Source organism: Girardinichthys multiradiatus, chromosome 3 (genome assembly GCF_021462225.1).
Source record: "Girardinichthys multiradiatus isolate DD_20200921_A chromosome 3, DD_fGirMul_XY1, whole genome shotgun sequence".
In the NCBI taxonomy this organism is placed as follows: domain Eukaryota; kingdom Metazoa; phylum Chordata; class Actinopteri; order Cyprinodontiformes; family Goodeidae; genus Girardinichthys; species Girardinichthys multiradiatus.
The window spans coordinates 32,932,254-32,953,484 of NC_061796.1; the positions used below are offsets into that span (position 1 = coordinate 32,932,254).

The 21,231-nt window shown below is 36.8% G+C and overlaps 1 protein-coding gene across 1 annotated transcript; it reads left to right on the top strand.

Moving 5' to 3' along the window:
* Positions 1-3,540: 3,540 nt before the first annotated feature.
* LOC124866059 (carcinoembryonic antigen-related cell adhesion molecule 8-like) lies at positions 3,541-13,159 on the top strand. The gene is made up of 10 exons (XM_047361697.1): positions 3,541-3,643; positions 3,919-4,254; positions 5,843-6,121; positions 6,480-6,746; positions 7,174-7,452; positions 7,853-8,113; positions 10,499-10,607; positions 10,953-10,999; positions 11,087-11,124; positions 12,899-13,159. Exons 1-10 carry the CDS (start codon positions 3,604-3,606, stop codon positions 13,010-13,012), a joined length of 1,770 nt encoding a protein of 589 aa, XP_047217653.1. The 5' UTR covers positions 3,541-3,603; the 3' UTR covers positions 13,013-13,159.
* The last annotated feature ends 8,072 nt before the right edge of the window (positions 13,160-21,231 follow it).

Here is a 21,231-nt window from a genome sequence, read left to right on the forward strand (position 1 = left end):
ACATACTTTAACATAATTTATTTTGAATTATAGTTGTTGACCAAAAAGTTTGCCCAACCGGTCCATATGTGTTTTGTGGACCTGGAGAAGGCATTTGACTGTGTCCCTTGTGATGCCCTGTGGGGGGTGCTCCAGGAGTATGGAATCGGGGGCCCTTTATTAGGGGCCATCCGGTCCCTGTACGAGCAGAGCAGGAGTTTGGTCCGCATTAACGGCACTAAGTCGAACCTGTTCCCGGTGCATGTTGGACTCCGGCAGGGCTGCCCTTTGTCACCGGTCCTGTTCATAACTTTTATGGACAGGATTTCTAGACGCAGCCAAGGGCCGGAGGGGGTCTGGTTTGGGGACCAGTGGATTTCGTCTGGATGCCTTCCTCGGGAGGTGTTCCAGGCACGTCCCACCGGGAGGAGGCCCAGGACACGGCCCAGGACACGCTGGAGGGACTATGTCTCTCGGCTGGCCTGGGAACGCCTTGGTCTTCACCCGGAGGAGCTGGAAGAGGTGTCTAAGGAGAGGGATGTCTGGGTGTCTCTACTGAATCTGCTGCCCCCGCAACCCGGTCCCGGATAAGACGACGAGTACGAGTACTTTCAGTGTCAACATGAATGTTAAAATCCCCCACTATAATAACCATATCTGTATTTAACACTAAATCAGATAAAAGGTCTGAAAACTGATCTAAAAATTGAGAGTAAGGGTCTGGTGGACGGTACAAAACAACAAACAGAAGGGGTTTTAGTGCTTTGCAATTTGGATGAGGAAAACTAAGGATTAAATATTCAAAAGAGTTGTAGCTATTGATTGGTCTGGGACTAATCAATAAATCGGACTGAAAGATGGTTGCTACTCCTCCTCCTCGCCCAGTATTTTGAGAAATGTGGAAATTTAAATAATTAGTAGAAGTTGACTCATTTATAGTAACATAATCCTCTTGCTGCAGCCTGGTTTCTGTGAGACAAAATAAATCAATCTGATTGTCACAAATCAGGTCACTAACTAGCAAAGTCTTTGGAGAGAGAGATCTTATGTTCAGTAGGCCACATTTAATTGTTTTATTTTTCGTTTTAGTCTGAGTTGTGTTTATTTTTATGATATTTTCCTGATTTCTACCTTTTAGATTATTTTTAAATCTATTTAATTTTGGCCCTGGGGGAGACACTGTCGCCCCCTTATATAGCATATATGTCCGATTCTCATTCAATACCTGTAATTGTCTTATCACACTCCCCTATATTAAGATTCAAATTCATAATAGAAACTATAAACTTAAGTAATTTAGAGTGTCAGATGTATGGAGTTCTAACATGTTTGATTGTAACCTTTTTTAGCAGGTATGTCTCTACATGTCCATCATCAGCGGGAAATGCATCCATTCTGTTCATCCATTCACCTACAGTCTACAGCAGGACAAAATAGTAAAACTACTCATTTGCCTTAAATTACTAACCTGTACCATGTTTCAGAGTTATTTCTATTCAAAATACTTTTATAATGCAATTAAAGATAATTTAGAATTTGGGAAAGTTATAAAGCCTCTGTAATAAATGCTGGTTGGTTACGAAAAGCAGTTAAACAACAATATCATAAAGTGAATGTAAGAATTAACACAATCAATGCATTAATTAGAAAAACTATATATTTCAAAATATCAAAAAATGAATACATTAATTTATCTAAAAATAATCTATACCTGTCAGAGATCAAGTTTAAAAAATACTGACTCTTAGTTGATTAATTTTTGGTTGATCTTGGTCTTGCATAGTTTGTTTCCATCTTTGTCCCTTTTTCTCCACCTGATTGTGGGTTCAGGTATCTTCACAGGTACACCAGAATCTTTATCTTGCTTGAAATTAGCAAGCAGGACATCAAGATGTTGAAGTTGTTCATTTATTTCCTGTTCATTCGTCTCCTTATCCGGGATCATTAAAGGGTTGTTAATATTTGAGTCACTCATGGCGATGGACAGACAAAACAAAACAGAACAATCCACAAAAGACAAAAAATAATAAAAAAGAAAGACAAGAGACACAAAAGAGGGACAAAGGAAAGACAGATGACAGACGTGGCTCTTAAAAGTGCCTTTGTTTAACATTTTTCACGGAGCTTGGTTGACTGGTGCAAACGTCGGATTACTGAAAAAGAACCTGTTGAGAAAAAATGCTTAGATTTCACAAGCTCTTCATCTGTTTGCCACAGTAATAGACAACAAAGACAGGTGGAGAAGATTTTAGCTGTGCTGATGCAAGTTTGATTTGCCTACAAACCTTGTATGGTACATACAACCTATACAATAAAATCACAGTGATGTGAGTACCTCCAGGCATTCAGCTGGAAAGCTGTCAAAGCTTTGATTTAAATGCAATTGAACAAGCTTGCTATAATCAATGTTTCCAGACCGGGTTCATAAACAAAACCTGGGTGGACTTTAAGCATCAAAGTGGCAACAGCAAGCATGAGTAGAAACTTCACCATGACTCTACCATGACTAATTAAATGTAATAATTACAGCTACTATTTGATCAGCTCTCCGCAGCTACTTTAACTAGCTTACCGCTCATTTTATGAGCCAAAACAGGTTTAAACTTATCTAAATCTCTTCAACTATTCACTGTTCCTCAGACTTGCCACCACTACCTCGTAAAACTATCAAAAGCAACTTTGTAAAGTAACTCTTTTTTTTGTGTTTTGTAGTCCAAAAAATTGACAGATTCAGGTTTGTACTCAGCCGGATGCAGCTGACGTATCCAATGACGTCAGCTTCTTCTTCTTGGATTTTTTTGGCGGGTGGCATCCATCATCCTTCTTAAACATTAACTTCTTCTTATTAATATTGGTGGATTGCAAACAACCTCAGCGGCACACACCGCTACCTGTTGTACATGAGCGTGTAACCTCAAAGCCGCCACCTGCTGTATTCTTTGTTTTAATTTTGTATGATGATAAAAATAAGGCGTTATTTTTAACCATGATGTTATGAAGACATCTTTGACTCTGGTTTAATTCTTCCATATTAAATTATGTTTCTGTTAAGAAAACAAACCAAAAAGAAAGAGCCATCCATAGCAGAAGGTAAAATCACGACTTAATTCGGAAAACCGGAAGACATCTTTTAGAGTTTAAGTAAAATGAACTAAAGGGTTAAAACATTACAGATACATCAGCTGTGCACGGATTTTAGCACTTGTTTATGCCTTTTAAAAAATGATAGCGGACTCATCCTCCTTGTTCCCATATCGTCAGTTACCAACGTTCAGGGAGCTCTATAGCAGTCATTGAGAGCATCCTGCACGTCAAATAATGACGAGAAGGGGCAACCCGATGCGTTAATCGGGTAGCCTGACCAAGCGTCCAAATGTAACGTGTTGAGAGTGAGAACGTGTTGAGATTACGCAAAAAAAATATATTCACCACAGGAGGGAGCCCTCTGGTAACTTTTTCTCTCAAACAGTCATGACGTCCTGAATATTTTCAAGGTGGCTCTTAATACTGTGATCATTTACAGCAGTACTATGTTCACCGATATTGACCGGAATGCTTTTCTATGTTTCAGTTTGGGTTTTGAGCTGTGCTCGCAGTCACACCTCTAGATTTAAATCAAAGGCAATGTTACAGCTGCTTTTTATCGTGGCTGTGGCTTTTACAGGTAAGATTCTCTTAGTGAAATGTTAAATATTTTCAAAATGAATTCAAGCCTTAATCAGGATTTTTGTCTTCTGATAATCATGGACTTAAACTGAACATTATTCTTAAACGTCTCAAAACAGCAACAGAGCTCAATTTGACTAAGATTTTTCTTGTAGACGTTTACTTTAAATTTTCCATTAAGGACCTTATATAGTAATCTTGTATTGTTATCTAGTTTTGTTTTTGTGCTTTTTAAGCCATTTTTACTATTATACTTGTAACTGTGTCTTCTAGGTTCATCTGATGGATTTGGTGTGTTACCAGATGGTCCTCTAAATGCCTCTGTTGGAGGGACAGCAATGTTCAGAACAAACCTGAACCCAACAGAAACACCATTTCTGTCGATCAACTGGCACTATGTTGTTGGTTCAGGCACTAAGCCCATAATAACTGTACTGCCTGTTTCAAACATTACTGCACCAGGATATGAAGGTAGGATCACCCTCTTCATATCTACTGGATCTCTAGAACTCAAGAATCTAGACTTCAGTGATAGTGGAGAGTACGGTGTCTTCATTCAACCAGCTGATGAGGACACAAAGACAGGACGCATCACACTGGACATATATGGTGAGTAGATGTTGAAAGTAAGGATTAAAATAACATGTTTTAGTCTTTAAAGTTTAAAAACACTTTATTCAACTTTTACTCTTATTCATCTTTATTCTATCCATCCATATACACCCCTGTAACACAGTGTTATACTGAGCAGTGAATTATTTTAAATGAAATTTGGTCCATGAAGAAAACGATTCAAGATGAGATGGTGTCCCTATTATGTCGGAGTAGGGGTTTTTCCCACTGCCCTGAGGGAAGAACCACAACCTGCATTGAACCACAACCTCGCACGCTACACGCTTTCTCCAGTCTGAGCAGAAGCTTCGCCTCCTGGCTGCTACTGATAGCAGATGTTTTGGTGCTTTGTTCATAGCCATCCCAGCTTCTATTTGCCCCTTTGGACCTCCTGTGCACCAAAAGGGTTCACATAAGAGGTTGTGCCTGGCAGAGAAAATTAGTTTAGGATAAAACACTTAAAAAATGTTTTTTGTCATTTTGTTTTGCTAATGGTGTTACCTATTTAGCCTTAATGCAAAACATTTGTTTTGGTTTGTTTTTGAAGTTACGACAAGTTTTGTTTAATGAGTGGTTTCAACACAGATCGACTGTAGCTTGCCACCAGCTCTCATGCATTCATTAATATTTGTATTAAAGATATGTAGAAGTATATGTGGAACTTAAACGGTTTCTAAATAAATATTTGCTTTCTGTTAACTGAACTGCTTAGGATCTGTTCGCCAAATTGAGTACATAAACATTTCACGTCGCCATTTTAGTAGCCCATTACTCCCTCTGATGACTGGTTAGCATAGCTATTAAGAATCAATTGTACAAAAGGTAATTTATTTCTAATTTGGGAAATAATAATATTAAAATATTACTTTATTCAAATATTTTATTTACCCTACTGATTTACATTGTGAACTGGTTGTGTGCACACACAGAAATTGTTGCCATTAATTAGTTTTAAACTTATTAAGAACCAAAAACTTTGGTTTTTAAACAAACATAACATATTCTCAATAAACTGGGATATCATTGCATAATTTTATTGGTTATTGGTTTCACTTTTATTCTATTGTTCCCTTTTATTCATAGTTTATTAGTTTCCTTCATTCTTTTAATTTTTCCTGAGTAGGCAAGTTGAATGTTATTAGCCTAGTAAAAGAGCTAATAAGTATTAAGTATTTTTACTTAAAATTGAATTATTTTGTTAATAAATTGTTATATTTTGGACAGAAGTTGTGGTGTATTTATTCACTCCTTCATCTACTGTTGTATAATACCACTGCATTAAGCTGATGTCATTCACGAAGAATCCCTGACAAATTGAAAGTTGCTTGTCTAAAATTAAATATTCAAACTTTGTTAATGAATGTGTTAATAATTATTAATTAAATTATTAATAGTTGCTAAAAGCCAAAGCAAACCTGTTGTTGCACAAGTGTTAAGTACTTCAAGTAAAACTCATTTTGGTCAGGTAATCCGAGGCATATAACAAGACGCAAATTCATACTGGATTACTGCATTAGTTTATGATTGCTTTAGAGTTTGTTGTACGTTTTGTTTGATGACAACAGCTTTTTGTTTCCACCAACAGAACCAGTCTCCGATGTAAGAATCTCCTCACTAAGTACAGACTTGGTTGAGTTCAACAGTTCGGTCCATCTCTCCTGCTCCTCCTCTGGATCTTCTCTCTCCTTCATCTGGATGAACAGCAGCTCTGATGTTACAGCTGGTGACAGAGTTCAGATCACTGATGGAGGATCAAATCTCACTATAATCAATGTGACCAGATATGACCGGGGATCATACAGGTGTCGTGTGTCTAATCCTGTCAGTTCTATCATCAGTGATCCAGTAAACATCTCTGTTAGTTGTAAGTTGATAATCTATATGCTCACTGTCTGCTTAAATGTCCTTGCAGCCATCAGAGATCAAATCATAATTACACCTCATTGAATAGTTTCAATGATCTTTATGATCTGAAAAAATTGAAAACACTTCTAGTTCTTTTTAAAATAATAATCCAACAAACTCTGTCACATCAGTATAATTTGGAAAGTTCAGCTCTTTTAAAGTAAATAAAATAAATAATAGTTTTTATCTAGTGACTTACTTCATTTAACAGTCTATTTATTTTAGGAAGATTTCAATCTACACAAATATGCCTATTTTATCACATTACCTCTTAGTAATATTTCATTTTCTTTACACGTTGCTGTTTCTACACTCAGATGGTCCAGACAATGTTCAAATAGAAGTGCGTCCATCAAAGCAACACCATAAGATTGGGTCAGACATTAGTCTAATCTGCTCTGCTGACTCCACACCTTCTGCTGAATTTCTATGGTTTCTGAATGGAGACCAGCTGTCAAATACTGGACCAGAGCTCAGACTGATGAACATTCAGACAAATCAGAGTGGAGACTACAGCTGTCAGGCCTTTAACAGCAAAACTCTGAGATATCAGACATCTCAGCCTTCAGCTGTTTTTGTACATGGTAGGTATGAAAACATTTTCATAAATAGATACGTGTTGTAAAAATAAGTGGTAGCATCACTACTAGGACTTGAAATAAGATTATAACAGCCTCAACATGACCGTGGTCCAGAACAATTACAGCGCCCCCCAAATTAACCTGATTATAATACAGTTACTGGTTGCTACATTAAGAATCATAATAATGTAATAATAATAATAATAATAGTATAGTAAGACAAAATTTCAGCACTTCAACTCGTCCTGGAGAAAGATTTGAATCACGGCTCTTAAATTCATCCATCCATCACCTATACTAGTAGAAAGTGCAAACACAAATCTTTCAACATTTACCATCTTAAATCAGGACAAGAAATCAGCTGGATTTGATCCTGATGGTTTTCCACTTTTATAGACGGATCCTTTAAGTTGTTTGTTGTCACCAACAGAACCAGTCTCCGGTGTAAGAATCTCCTCACTAAGTACAGACTTTGTTGAGTTCAACAGTTTGGTCCATCTGTCCTGCTCCTCCTCTGGATCTTCTCTCTCCTTCATCTGGATGAACAGCAGCTCTGATGTTACAGCTGGTGATAGAGTTCAGATCACTGATGGAGGATCAAATCTCACTATAATCAATGTGACCAGATATGACCGGGGATCATACAGGTGTCGTGTGTTTAATCCTGTGAGCAATGCCAGCAGTGATCAAGTAAACATCTCTGTCAGCTGTGAGTTATATATTCACCCATATAATAATCTCTTTTTGAAATGGAAGAAATGCCAATGAAACCAGTTCATCAAAGCTTAAATGGGTGTTGCTTGTTGGTATTTCTACATAATTTGGAAATACATAAAGAACGCATTTTTTAAAATCAGAATAAGTAAAACACCGTCATATTTATAAAACATCTGTTGAATATGGAGCAATAATCATCTCATTAATGACATCAGGGATCTAAAACACTTTGAATATGCACTTCTGTCTCACATGGTTATAATATTTGTCTTTTACCTAAAGATTTAGGTTTTAAGGATGAAGTTGATGTTAAACTAACACTACACTAAGAAAGCTTGTTATGTTGTTACTGTGTAGAATTCATTAATAATAGTTGTTCTTTACAATTACAGATGGCCCAGAAAATGTAAGAATATCACAATCCCAAAAACAATATGAGAAAGGGTCGGACATCCTCCTGTCTTGTTCGGCTGACTCTAGACCTCCTGCTACGTTTCAATGGTTGATGAATGGACTCCTTCTACCTAGTTCCGGATCTGAGCTAAAACTCATCAATATTCAGAGCAATCAGAGTGGAAACTACAGCTGTCGGGCCTTTAACAACAAAACCTTAGTTTATCAAACATCTGAAATTATAACTATCTCTGTAGCCGGTAAGTTACACTACAGTCACAAACTGTAACATGGTTTACTTTTTTTTTATGTGACAGACCAACACAAAGTAGCATATAACTGTGAAGAAGAGGAACAATACGTGGTTTTCAAAATCATTTACAGTTAAAAAGTGTATTTGTATTCAGCCCCACAGTACCTTGTTTAACCACCATTCACTCAGACTAAATTGAATTTATTTATTTATGCCAGGAAATTTGATTTTGATCTCATCTGACAAGAACAATTGGTTTAAGTCGAAATTTAATATGGCCTGTTTCTAGCTTGTTAGATAGGGTCTGCAATACTAACAACCAGTCATATACATTTTTATCAGAGGCTCCTATGCATCCGATACCAATATTACAGGTCCTTCTCAAAATATTAGCATATTGTGATGAAGTTCATTATTTTCCATAATGTAATGATGAAAATTTAACATTCATTGCACACTAACTGAAATATTTCAGGTCTTTTATTGTCTTAATACGGATGATTTTGGCATACAGCTCATGAAAACCCAAAATTCCTATCTCACAAAATTAGCATATTTCATCCGACCAATAAAAGAAAAGTGTTTTTAATACAAAAAACGTCAACCTTCAAATAATCATGTACAGTTATGCACTCAATACTTGGTCGGGAATCCTTTTGCAGAAATGACTGCTTCAATGTGGCGTGGCATGGAGGCAATCAGCCTGTGGCACTGCTGAGGTCTTATGGAGGCCCAGGATGCTTCGATAGCGGCCTTTAGCTCATCCAGAGTGTTGGGTCTTGAGTCTCTCAACGTTCTCTTCACAATATCCCACAGATTCTCTATGGGGTTCAGGTCAGGAGAGTTGGCAGGCCAATTGAGCACAGTGATACCATGGTCAGTAAACCATTTACCAGTGGTTTTGGCACTGTGAGCAGGTGCCAGGTCGTGCTGAAAAATGAAATCTTCATCTCCATAAAGCTTTTCAGCAGATGGAAGCATGAAGTGCTCCAAAATCTCCTGATAGCTAGCTGCATTGACCCTGCCCTTGATAAAACACAGTGGACCAACACCAGCAGCTGACACGGCACCCCAGACCATCACTGACTATGGGTACTTGACACTGGACTTCTGGCATTTTGGCATTTCCTTCTCCCCAGTCGTCCTCCAGACTCTGGCACTTTGATTTCCGAATGACATGCAGAATTTGCTTTCATCCGAAAAAAGTACTTTGGACCACTGAGCAACAGTCCAGTGCTGCTTCTTTGTAGCCCAGGTCAGGTGCTTCTGCCGCTGTTTCTGGTTCAAAAGTGGCTTGACCTGGGGAATGCGGCACCTGTAGCCCATTTCCTGCACACGCCTGTGCACGGTGGCTCTGGATGTTTCTACTCCAGACTCAGTCCACTGCTTCCGCAGGTCCCCCAAGGTCTGGAATCGGCCCTTCTCCACAATCTTCCTCAGGGTCCGGTCACCTCTTCTCGTTGTGCAGCGTTTTCTGCCACACTTTTTCCTTCCCACAGACTTCCCACTGAGGTGCCTTGATACAGCACTCTGGGAACAGCCTATTCGTTCAGACATTTCTTTCTGTGTCTTACCCTCTTGCTTGAGGGTGTCAATAGTGGCCTTCTGGACAGCAGTCAGGTCGGCAGTCTTACCCATGATTGGGGTTTTGAGTGATGAACCAGGCTGGGAGTTTTAAAGGCCTCAGGAATATTTTGCAGGTGTTTAGAGTTAACTCGTTGATTCAGATGATTAAGTTCATAGCTCGTTTAGAGACCCTTTTAATGATATGCTAATTTTGTGAGATAGGAATTTTGGGTTTTCATGAGCTGTATGCCAAAATCATCTGTATTAAGACAATAAAAGACCTGAAATATTTCAGTTAGTGTGCAATGAATCTAAAATATATGAATGTTAAATTTTCATCATGACATTATGGAAAATAATTTACTTTATCACAATATGCTAATATTTTGAGAAGGATCTGTATCTCACTACCCTTTCGACACCATGAAAAAATGACCACACTGCTGACCACATTGCTTCTCTGCTTTAGTTAAACACCCTCCCTACTGTCTTGCAACTGTCACATACCTAAACAAATACCACATGGACAACCACCACCCCTCCCCCTCCAGAAACACATACACAAACAGCATCAAGATGGTAATAAATACTGGTTTTTAATATAGGTCCAGTTTTACTTAGCAGACCAATACCAACATTTTTAAAAAATGACAAAAATGGGCTGATACCGATGTGTTGTAGAGTTATGGTTAAAGACATTTTTCCTAGCAACATTCCTATCTGTTTCATACTACTACTTTTGTGTATAGAAATACTATGTTTCTGTGAAGGTATTGTGTAACTTGTCAGTTTTGCTTTGTAAACATGGTTTTATTTTTTTATTTAGTTTTAGAAAGCAACACCCTACTCGCTGGAGCCATTGCAGGAATTGTAATTGCGTGTTTAGTAGGCACATCTCTGATTGTTTTTGGAGTGTACTACATACTTAAAACAAAGTAAGTGCTCTGAAAATAAAAACAACCTTATATAGTTATTAATAATTTACGTTTATTGTTTTTAATTTATTTTTTTTTAAATTAACAAACGTCATAATCGTTATATGTTGCTATTGCACTGTTTTGTAGTTATAATCATAACCTTGGGGTTGGCTGTATTTGCTGTTATTTGTACTACATTAAAGATAATTGTAAGTGTAAGAAAATATTTATGCAGTGAGTATGATTGTATTGTTTTTAATAATTATAAAAAAAGTAGGGTAGGATTATAGGGGATGTGGGGAATATTTAAAAAAAAACATCTCATTTATTCAGTGTTTTAAATTTATTTTTTTCTCTAAACAGAAAATGTAACGGAAATCCCTCAAATAGAAGTACTTCAACCATAACAGGTGGGTGTGTAACTGTTGTTTATTTCTGTTAATCAGTTCAATATTTGCTGTTTTGATGTTATTTATTTTTACTTTCCTGCTTTATAGGAGGGGACAGACGACATAATACAGCAAGCACTAATGAGGTAAAACAAATCACCAATAATAATAAATCTCAATAGTAAAATATTATTTTTATATAAATACATTGTATGGTTGTCACGATACTAACATTTTAAACTTTGAACATAGCCTATAAAACCTACTATTTCAAAATAAAAACAGTATTTCTTATTGCCAAAGTATCTATATCAAAACATTTAGTATAGGTGTGTATCAGTTTGTTCAGGTTGATGATGACAGTTTGACACAATAATCATTTCATGAGGCTGGACACTCATGCATTTTGAAATAAACAATTTTGACCAAGAATGCAGGAGATGAAAGCCCCATTTTTAACTTATTTTTGGATTACATGAGATTTTTTGTTGTTTCAGCCTTTTCTGCAGAGTTAATAAATAATGACTGTCTTTCAATGAATGCTGGCAGGCATGCTGCACTTCATCATCATAGCTTCTGACAGCATTTTCTGATGCATGTTCATGTACACATTTGTACTTAAAGGTTGTGGTCAAATAAGCAAACGTATTTCCTGGTAAATGTAATAAATTATTTCATTTTAGCATAATAATAATTTGAACATTTATCATGGAGAGGCTGTCTATGCCTTTTCGACTTAAATGTGTTGGTTTTAAATGTGTGTAAACAGTCACAGTCTCAAGTAGCAGTTAAATTCAGGGTGAAAGTCAATCAGACTTTCTATGCTGAATTTGAGGAGCTTAATTCTGTACTTTTCAGTGTAGTTGTGCAAAATTGTACAATAACTGGTGGCATTGCTTGCATAATTGTGTAGATCATTATCTGATGACATACATATTTTTGTAAATTTACTTCAAACATTTCATTAATATCAGTTTGGTATTTAATTTGGTGCCTTAATTATTGATTTCCAATCTGAGGACAAACTACTGGGAATGGTCTAAGCGAGGTGCCAAAGATCCAAAAGGGGATGTTAGGCTTTAAATCTCAATGATAATGCCAATACATCAGCTGTAATAAACTCTCCTGCACTTAACTGACTCATGCACACAATAATATTACATGTAATGTTAATCAAAAGTTTGTATCAAATATTTAAGCACAGATAGACCCAGAGCAAAGTGAAACAAGTCATAGTTGGTTCATGGACTTAAAACTAAAACATTTTGCCAATGCTAAAAGGGAGCTACAGCTGTTTATGGAAAGTAGGAATGTTTACTTTTTACTGAGGTTTATTATATTTCCTTAAATAACTTAACCTTAAGTAATTTATTAAATGCACCCTTTTACAAATTTAAACAAAACAAACTTCAAGACCTATAAATGAGCCTAGTAAAGCAACAATTTTTATTGTAAACCTCAGAAAAAAAAAGACAAAAAAAAACATAGAAGGATGGTTTGACAATGAAACCTGCTGGTTTTTGAGGTGACATTGGACTGTTGGATAATGTAATTTAATTTGTTGTAGTCTAGGGTACGTTTGTTGTGTGTGCTTTTGCTCCAGCCTAACAAACTGAAACTTAAAACATGTTTAAAGTAAATTATATTTCCACACAAATAGTGGCAATGTTTAGGATTCCAAGAGTGAACCACAAGCTGCTGTTCAATATAATAATTTTGATAGTGAAAGTAGAAAATAGGTAACACACTGATGATCAGCATAATCTGGGTTATTTTGTGTGGGAGGAATGACAGATGTTTTCTCTTCCTCTGTCAAAGGTAAGTTCGATAACACTTAGTTTGAAGCTATACAATGCAGCCAGTGTTTCGGATTCAACAATGCAGATTTTTAATTAAGATATTTATCTTTTTACCATGCAGGAGCTGAACTATGCAGATGTCAAGTTTTCTAAGAATATAAATAATGGGAAAGTCCAGCGGGGAATAGAGAGCGACTCATCAAACTATGCTGACATTAGAGTGAACAATAATTAATCTAAAGCATTGTCCCCTCTCTACTATGATGTCCACATGCAGCTGTAACCAAAAACATCTGACTGCTTGGCCTGAAGCAAAGCATGTCAAAACCTTATACTTAAATAAACAAAACCCTAGATGCCAGAGCTGGCCGGTGTTGGTTGGCATTTGATTTCCCTTTGGGATGAATAAAGTATAGTTTACATTTTTTCAAATCAATTTTGAGCATAGAGCAGGTCAAACTACTAATGCAAAATGTTGGGTCTTCCCAGACTTTGGTGTATCTTGTTAATTTGTTATTACAACATTGAAGCATACAAATCTTGTGATTGTGCAAAGATTAAATATTTGTAGTCACTATTATAAGGAAGTACCAGACTCATCCAGTTTACAGTAAATGTCTGATTTTGAACTGATAAAAGAAAAAAAAGCATCTAACTGCAAAACTGCAAATGCCTAAAATGCAACTTAAAAAATAATGTTAAATGTTCAAATATCATGTGGTTATTTATGATCAATTTGTATTTGGATAGATTATAAATGGCCATCACAACATATATTGTAAGCACTTTAGCTCCTTGTCAGAGCCAGGGCATAAAACACTAGGGCTATTTTATGTACTTGTATCGTTGCCATATGTACCAGGAGTAGGAGAGTTAGACCTACTGCTACACACAGGAGACAAAGTCCAGTTACCATCAAAAAAAAGGTTTTGACCTGGCTTGGCTTTCGGAGGTGAAATAATCCCTTATATATATGTGTGTATATATATATAAATATACATATACACACACACACACATATGTATTTATATATATGTGTGTGTGTGTGTGTATATATATGTGTGTATATATATATATATATATATTTATGTTAGCGTCCTAAATTAAGCAATAATGCAGTAATGTCAGTTATTGTTGGTTTCATCCATGAATGTTGATACATTGGAAATCGGTGTTTAAAACCTTCATGATTCTTCCTGAGTGCAAAAAATTATTTTAAAACAGTGACTAGTTCACAAAACCCCCCACAATGATATAAATGTGTGATTAAAATGTTCTCTGATTTGTGATTTTAGGTTGTTTTTTTTTGAGGAAATGGAAAGTTTTGTAATGTAGTCATGTTGCAGTAAAGCTTACTACTCCCAAGGAGTATAGGATATTTTCTACAAAGGGTTCTATACAGACATATAACCCATAAGACTGAAGATGAAACCCAATCCCTCATTTAACTTTGTTAATGTAGTGAAACAACAAAGACTGCAATGTTCTTGTTAAGAGTTGTATTTTATCATGTTTCACAAAGCATCTTATGGATGTCTCTGGCTGTACACATAATATCAAACAAAATGAAGCAAAGAGCAACAGGGAAGCTTCAGAAAAAGACAGACAGATGTCTGCAACTTTTTCTTTTACCGTGTCCTGTCCGACAGAGTAGGCTGCACCTTAACCTTTATAGATCAATGTTGATATATTTTATTGCACCTTTGCCTTGAAATGTACAGAGTACTGTGCAAATGTTTTAGGCAGGTGTGAAAAAATGCTGTAAACAAAGAGTGCTTTCAGAAATATAAACGATGATTGTTTAGTTTTATCAATTTACAAAATGCTAAGTGAACGAATCCAAACATACAGCCAAAGTCATTAAGAACTATCTTCAGTGTAAAGAAGAACAAGACTTACTGGAAGTGATGGTATGGCCCCCACAGAGCCCTGATCTCAACATTATCTAGTGTGTCTGGGATTACATAGAGACGGAAGGATGTGAGAAAGCCTAAATCCACAGAAGATCTGTGGTTAGTTCTTCAAGATGTTTGAAACAACCTACCAGCTGAGTTCCTTCAAAAACTGTGTGTAAGTGTACTTAGCGGAATTGATGCTGTTTTGAATGCAAAGGGTGGTCACACCAAATATTTATTTGATTTAGATTTCTCTTATTTTTCATTCATTACATTTGTTGATTCACGAAAATAAATGATTTTCAGATTTTGTTTTCATTTGCTGTCTCTGTTAAGCAATCAGCTTTTGTTTATCACCTGTGTCTCCCCATACATATACCCCCTCATTCTGTTCATTTCTCGCGGAAACATTATAGATCCCATTTCTCTGTGTGACCTGCTCATGTTTTGCCTGTTTGTTCCTGCCTCCACCTAAGAGTGAGTTTTTTGTTTCGCTTAAAATTAAACCTTTTACTTACAAATTAAGATGTCTAGTCGGCTGCATCCTGGGGTCCTCACCAAACATGACAAAAACAAACCTAAAGAATTCCATTTAAAGGAAACGCACTGATTACAACCTACCAAAACACAATTAGCATCCCAAAGGTAAATGATATCAAATCATACAAATGAATCCAGTCACGCTGGTGTGAAATTACTTTGTTGATGCATAAACCATATAAATTATGTATTTTAACTATAGCACCTTTAATGTAAAAGGACTGCACTCAACAGACCCATTAGAGGCTCCACCACCCAACAAAAACGTATCAGAACAGACACATTAAAGCCTAAATGTAATGAAAGAAACTATTATTTCCTTTTTTTCTTCTTTTTTTTACCGTGTCCTATCTGGCAGAGTAGCACTCATAATTGTTGTCTGAGAGCCAAGAAGAAGCCCAACAGATTTGCTTTCACAAGTGGAGCATTACGGCTGATGCTTTAATGCTCTGCTTGATCCTTATAAAAAAAACTTTATTAGAAACTGCTTTGTGATCATTCCAGTTGTTACGGACTGTAACGAAAAGGAAAAACGAAGTAGCATGAAAAAGGGAGAGGTGGGGCAAAAAGAAGAAGGCAGAGAACGAGAAAAGAATGGAGGAGAGAAAGAAGGATAAAAAAATTACAAGATAACACCCTGCTTGCTTCTACACCTGCAGAAACATATATAACAGCATTGTTACCAAAAACTGCATAGTACTAATGAATGTAAGATGTCTTAGTGGTAACTGCTGCTCAATATAGAACATTTGTGTATCTGTTAACACCTGAATTGTAACACCTGTGGGTTTGAGTGTGAGCACACTTGTGTATACAAGGTTTCTCCATACAAATATGCAATAGCGAGTGAAAGAAGCCACAGATATCCAAAGGCCCCCCAGAGCACGGGAACCCCAGGAGAACAACCGCCGGGACTACCGCAACCCCCCAGAGAAGAACAGGGAAGAGTCCCAGGGGAACCATGCACCCAGCAGCCACAGTGCAGAAGCCCCAGGGAGCTCCAGCAACGAGCCCACAGGCCCCGCCGGCAGCCGTTTATGCCCGAGCAGATCCAACCATGGACCCAGAGACCCAAGACCCCAGGACACATCACTCCCCAAGCAGAGGCCCGACAGAGCCCAGGGGTCCAGGTCCCGGCAAGCAGCCACCGGGAGTGACCCAGCACACACCAAAGCACCCAGTCCCAGATACTGAGAACCACAAGGACACCAGCGGGCAGAGACACCAACCACCGGCAGGTAGTGTGGTGGGGAGGAAATAGGCCCCACATTTGATGGGGGCCTAAACTGATTTACCAAAAAAAACAAAACAATTATTTCCAACTATAAAACATGTGAATTTTCTGGTAATGCTTTGATTTGAAGTTGAGCATCTAGCTTCAGATATGATTATGATTAAGAGTGACTTATAATTAAAAAAAACTGAATGGACTATGAGGACTATAGGACACATAAAACGTTATATGTTGGACAACTGTTTTATAATTACATCGGGAAACGTCTCTGACTGCTGATAGAGTTTTTTTAATGTGTGTACAATTAAGGTAGTTTACAGATAACATTTTAAGGAGGAGTGACTTCAAGTAATGATTACCTTCTGTGCAAAATCACCATAATGGTCGACTGAATAGAACACAGTCCAAAACAGTACGGTACATTTAGCACGTTATTATTAAGGTGCAAAAACAAATCTAACTCATAAGAAGAGAGGATACATGCTATATTGTGTTCCCAAGAATGAGATTTTTCAATATAATAAATACCTCAGTGTTCACCTGGACAACAGACTGGTGTGGAGACGCAACTGTGAAGCCGACTGCAAGAAGAGACAGAGAAGTCTGTGCTTCTTGAGGAAGCTTAGTCCTTCAGTGTTCTATAAGTCTGTTGTATCACCTGCTGGGGAAGCAGCATCAGAGCCAGGGACTTAAAAAAGCTAAACAAGCTAATACAGAAGGTTGGCTCTGTTCTGGGGACTCCTTTTGAACTTCTGAAGATCATTGTGCAAAGAAAGATTCTTCATAAAATGAAGAACATTATGGAGAACCCTGAGCATCTTCTTCATGAGACTGTCCTACAACAACAGAGTGTCTTCAGTCAGAGGCTTCTTCAGATCTGCTGTAAGACGGAGCGCTACAGAAGATCCTTCCTGCCCACAGCCATCAGCATCTACAATGACTCTTTGAAGAAACCCTCATAGTATAAGCTACAACAACATTTAATTTCCCTTTGGGATTAATAAAGTATTTTTTAATTGAATTGAATTGAATTTTGTCAGAATAATGCCAACATTGTGATATATAAAGACAACTATTTATTCCTAAGTTACATTTTTATTGAATTTCTATACCTTTTACATGTTGATATTAATCTGATATAATTTGGCTCACAGAGTTTTTCTAAATGCAGCAGCCTTCTTTGACCTGTTTGTTAGGTTTTATTTTTCAAAGGTTTAATGATGTACCACCACTTTGCTTACACTATATTAGTCCTCCAAACAATCCATTCCCATTGGAAGTTCCTGTATCCAGAATCAATACCAAAGCTGACATACCCTTTTTGACCTGTAATCTGTGGAACAACATTGGAAATTAGAACTGCAGAGACATGTATTCATTTTGAATAACTACTTTTACACATATGTTAGCATAAGTGTTGATCTGCTGATCATATCATTTTCTTAAACCATGTAAGACTACAGTAGTAAGGGATACAGCAGAACCCACATACAGTACCATCAGTAAGTGATCCATATACGATGTTACAAACACTTTTATTGCCCACAGAGAAGAGTTCATTCTGGATAAACACATACTTGTACTCTATTAAACTTTTAAATAATTAAACACAATCTGTATCTATGATGATCATATCAACAGTAATAATAATAACTAAGCAACAAGCTGACTGCCATAGAAAACGTCCCCTTATACGTTTTGCCTGAGACGATTAAGATTCTCCCTCTTCCATCAATTTCCCAGGATTTAATGAGAGCACAAAGCATCAGACTTTGAACCAGGAAGAAGACATACCACAAAAGAAAGTGGGAGTTTATGAGGTTCAGTGCTCATTTTTATCAGCTGTTAGATTTAGTAAATGATTTCTCTTCTGAACAAAATACTTTTATCCTTAGTCTTGTTTTATTTGTTTCAAAAAGAAGGAAAGAATGTCCAGGTAAAATAAAAAAAATGGTCTTCAGATGAACAAATACCACATGCAGTAGATAAGGTGAATTCTGGTGATATTTAAAAAGATAGCAATGCTTTTTTTCATCCTACCTCTCTGTTTATAGCCAACACATCTGAGCTAGTTTAGACTGACTTCAGTATTGCTGTTAGGCAGTCTTGGTTAATAATTAATCAGATGTTGCTCTCAGGTCTGAAAGCAGAACATATCCTTATTGTTCTTTCAGGACTGCAGTAAATGTCATTTGAGCTGTAAAGTTCTCTTTATGATTTAGTTGTCAGGTCATTACGTGACATCAGCACAGTCTATTTGTCACTGCAGTATTAAATTATAATGACATTGCAGTCATGGACAGTGTTTCAAATTATTACAACTAATCAAGTTAGTATTAGAAATTTTAGTAATAGGAATCATATCACATTACAAAATAAAACACTTTTCCCGGAGTTGTAGATTAAACAAAAGATTGATGCATTTCTTTTTATGAGCTCTAACTCATCAAAGAACTTGATGAGGTAATGTTGTTCTGATGTAAAATCACAAAAGTCAATAAATTCTTTGAGCATCTGGTGCTGAAGCCTCTGAAGGTCATCACAGGCTCTCTGCTGGACCCCCTGCAGTATTCTTACTGGAACAAACAAGTCGGCAGACGATGCAGTCAATTTGGGTCTAAACTTGATCCTGCGCCACCCCAAACACCTAGGGACTTACACTAGGACCGTGTTTGTAGACTTCAGCTTGGCCTTCAACACGATCAACCCTGATATCCTGCACCGGTGCCAGTCCTCCACCTGTCAGTGAATCAAGAGCTTCCTGACTGATTGGCAGAAGCAGGTGAGGCTGGAGAGCATATTCTCCCTTTCAAGTCTGCATACAGAGAGAATATGGATCAACTGGTCCACTGGTTGCACTCAGAACCACCTGCAGCTTAACCCACTAAAGATAGTGGAGATGATTGTGGAGTTCTGAAGATAATAAATAAGCATACTGCTCCAACACAACAGGCCTTCCCTGTACTTATACATACACTATATTGCCAAAAGAACTGGGTCACGCCACAAACTGCTGTTACAATCACCTCCATGGCTGCAGGTGTATAAAGTTTGGTGTGGAGAAACTCACTCGACTGGCCTGAACAGAATCCTGACCACAATACTTTTGGGATGAATTAGAGCCGAAGCTACACTTATGGTTTTCTAGTCTAACCATGAACACATTCCTAAGCCTTGTGGAAGATATTTACAGAATAGTTAAAGTTGCTATTGCTGGCAAAGGTGGGTCCATCAACAAAATTAACATTATAGATTAAGAATAGGAAGCCATCAAAGTTCATGTACATGTTAATGTTGATAAACGATGTGACCAATGAAAACCGAAGTCAAATTCCTTGTTTGTGCACACAAACTTGACCAATAAAGTTTATATAACGTTTTACTTCCTCCCAAACACGTCATCTAAAAATATTACAAAGGGAGATTAAATAAAAAGAAAAAATAAAGGTAGTGAAGAAAATCTCTGATAGAAATAGCTAAAAACGTATTATTCAGATATTTAATTTACACCAAAAATGGGCAAATGCATATATATTTTTTAACTGTAATAAAATGTCAAAACACAAAGATACGCCCACATTTTACATCTTAAAATTTTATTTTCTTACTCTCATGCAGTTTCGAAAGGTTGTGTTCATAATGCCAGACCTGAAGAAGCACAACAACAAAAAAAATCATAATCAAAAAGGTTTGAAGAAGCAATCAGTCAAATTCATGTATATTCTTCTCTAAGAATATTGTAGCAATAAATTAACATGTTTTACAGTCAGTCAGTCATTTTCTACCGCTTATTCCATAGTGGGTTGCGGGGAAGCTGGTGCCTATCTCCAGCACTCTATGGATGAGAGGCAGGGTACACCCTGGACAGGTCGCCAGTCCATCGCAGGGCAACACACAAACAACCATGCACACACTCATATACCTAAGGGCAATTTAGAGAGACCAATTAACCTAACAGGCATGTCTTTGGACTGTGGGAGGAAGCCGGAGTACCTGGTGAGAACCCACGCATGCACGGGGAGAACATGCAAACTCCATGCAGAAAGACCCCCGGACGGGAATCGAACCAAGGACATTCATGAATAAATGAGGTCAGATATCAATAGAATTTGGATTTATTTTCTTATTCAGCATGAATGCTACCAACAAACGCATGAAGATTCACACACCAGTTTAATATAATAAATATATTGAATAAATATAATGAATTCAGTGTAAATTAAATGCCTTACAAGAAAACATAAGCTGCTTTTTCTCTGTTGGATGTTCTCCCTAATGTGAGACCTATTGCTCTTACAGAAAAAAGTTCGAAATTTGGTTTAAACAGCAGACAAATATAGAATGAAGCTTGAATGAAGAATTAAGGCAAATAAAGTTATGTATTAACAGGAACATTATTCATTAAATTACCTAAAGTAAATATACAAAGCAAAATATATTCTTAAGTTTTTTAAATATATATAGTTAGATATATATAATTACATTCAGCATAAATTGCCAATTAAAAAATTTAGACAGAATATTTTTAAATGTATTTATTTTATTTTTAAAATAATTTGGTTTGTCAGAAACTTTACATGGCGGTTATTTGAAGAGGATAAATTACAAATACAGAACAGCTCCTGTCAGATAGCGTCATCTAGCGGTGTCAGAAATTATAAGACCATTAAGTTAAAAGCTGTTGTGCAATTTTAACACAGCTGGGTGACACATTTCCACTTTTTAGTTGGGAAACTTCCACTTCTGTGGACCACAATGATTTCACCACTTTGTAAATTTTTTGGT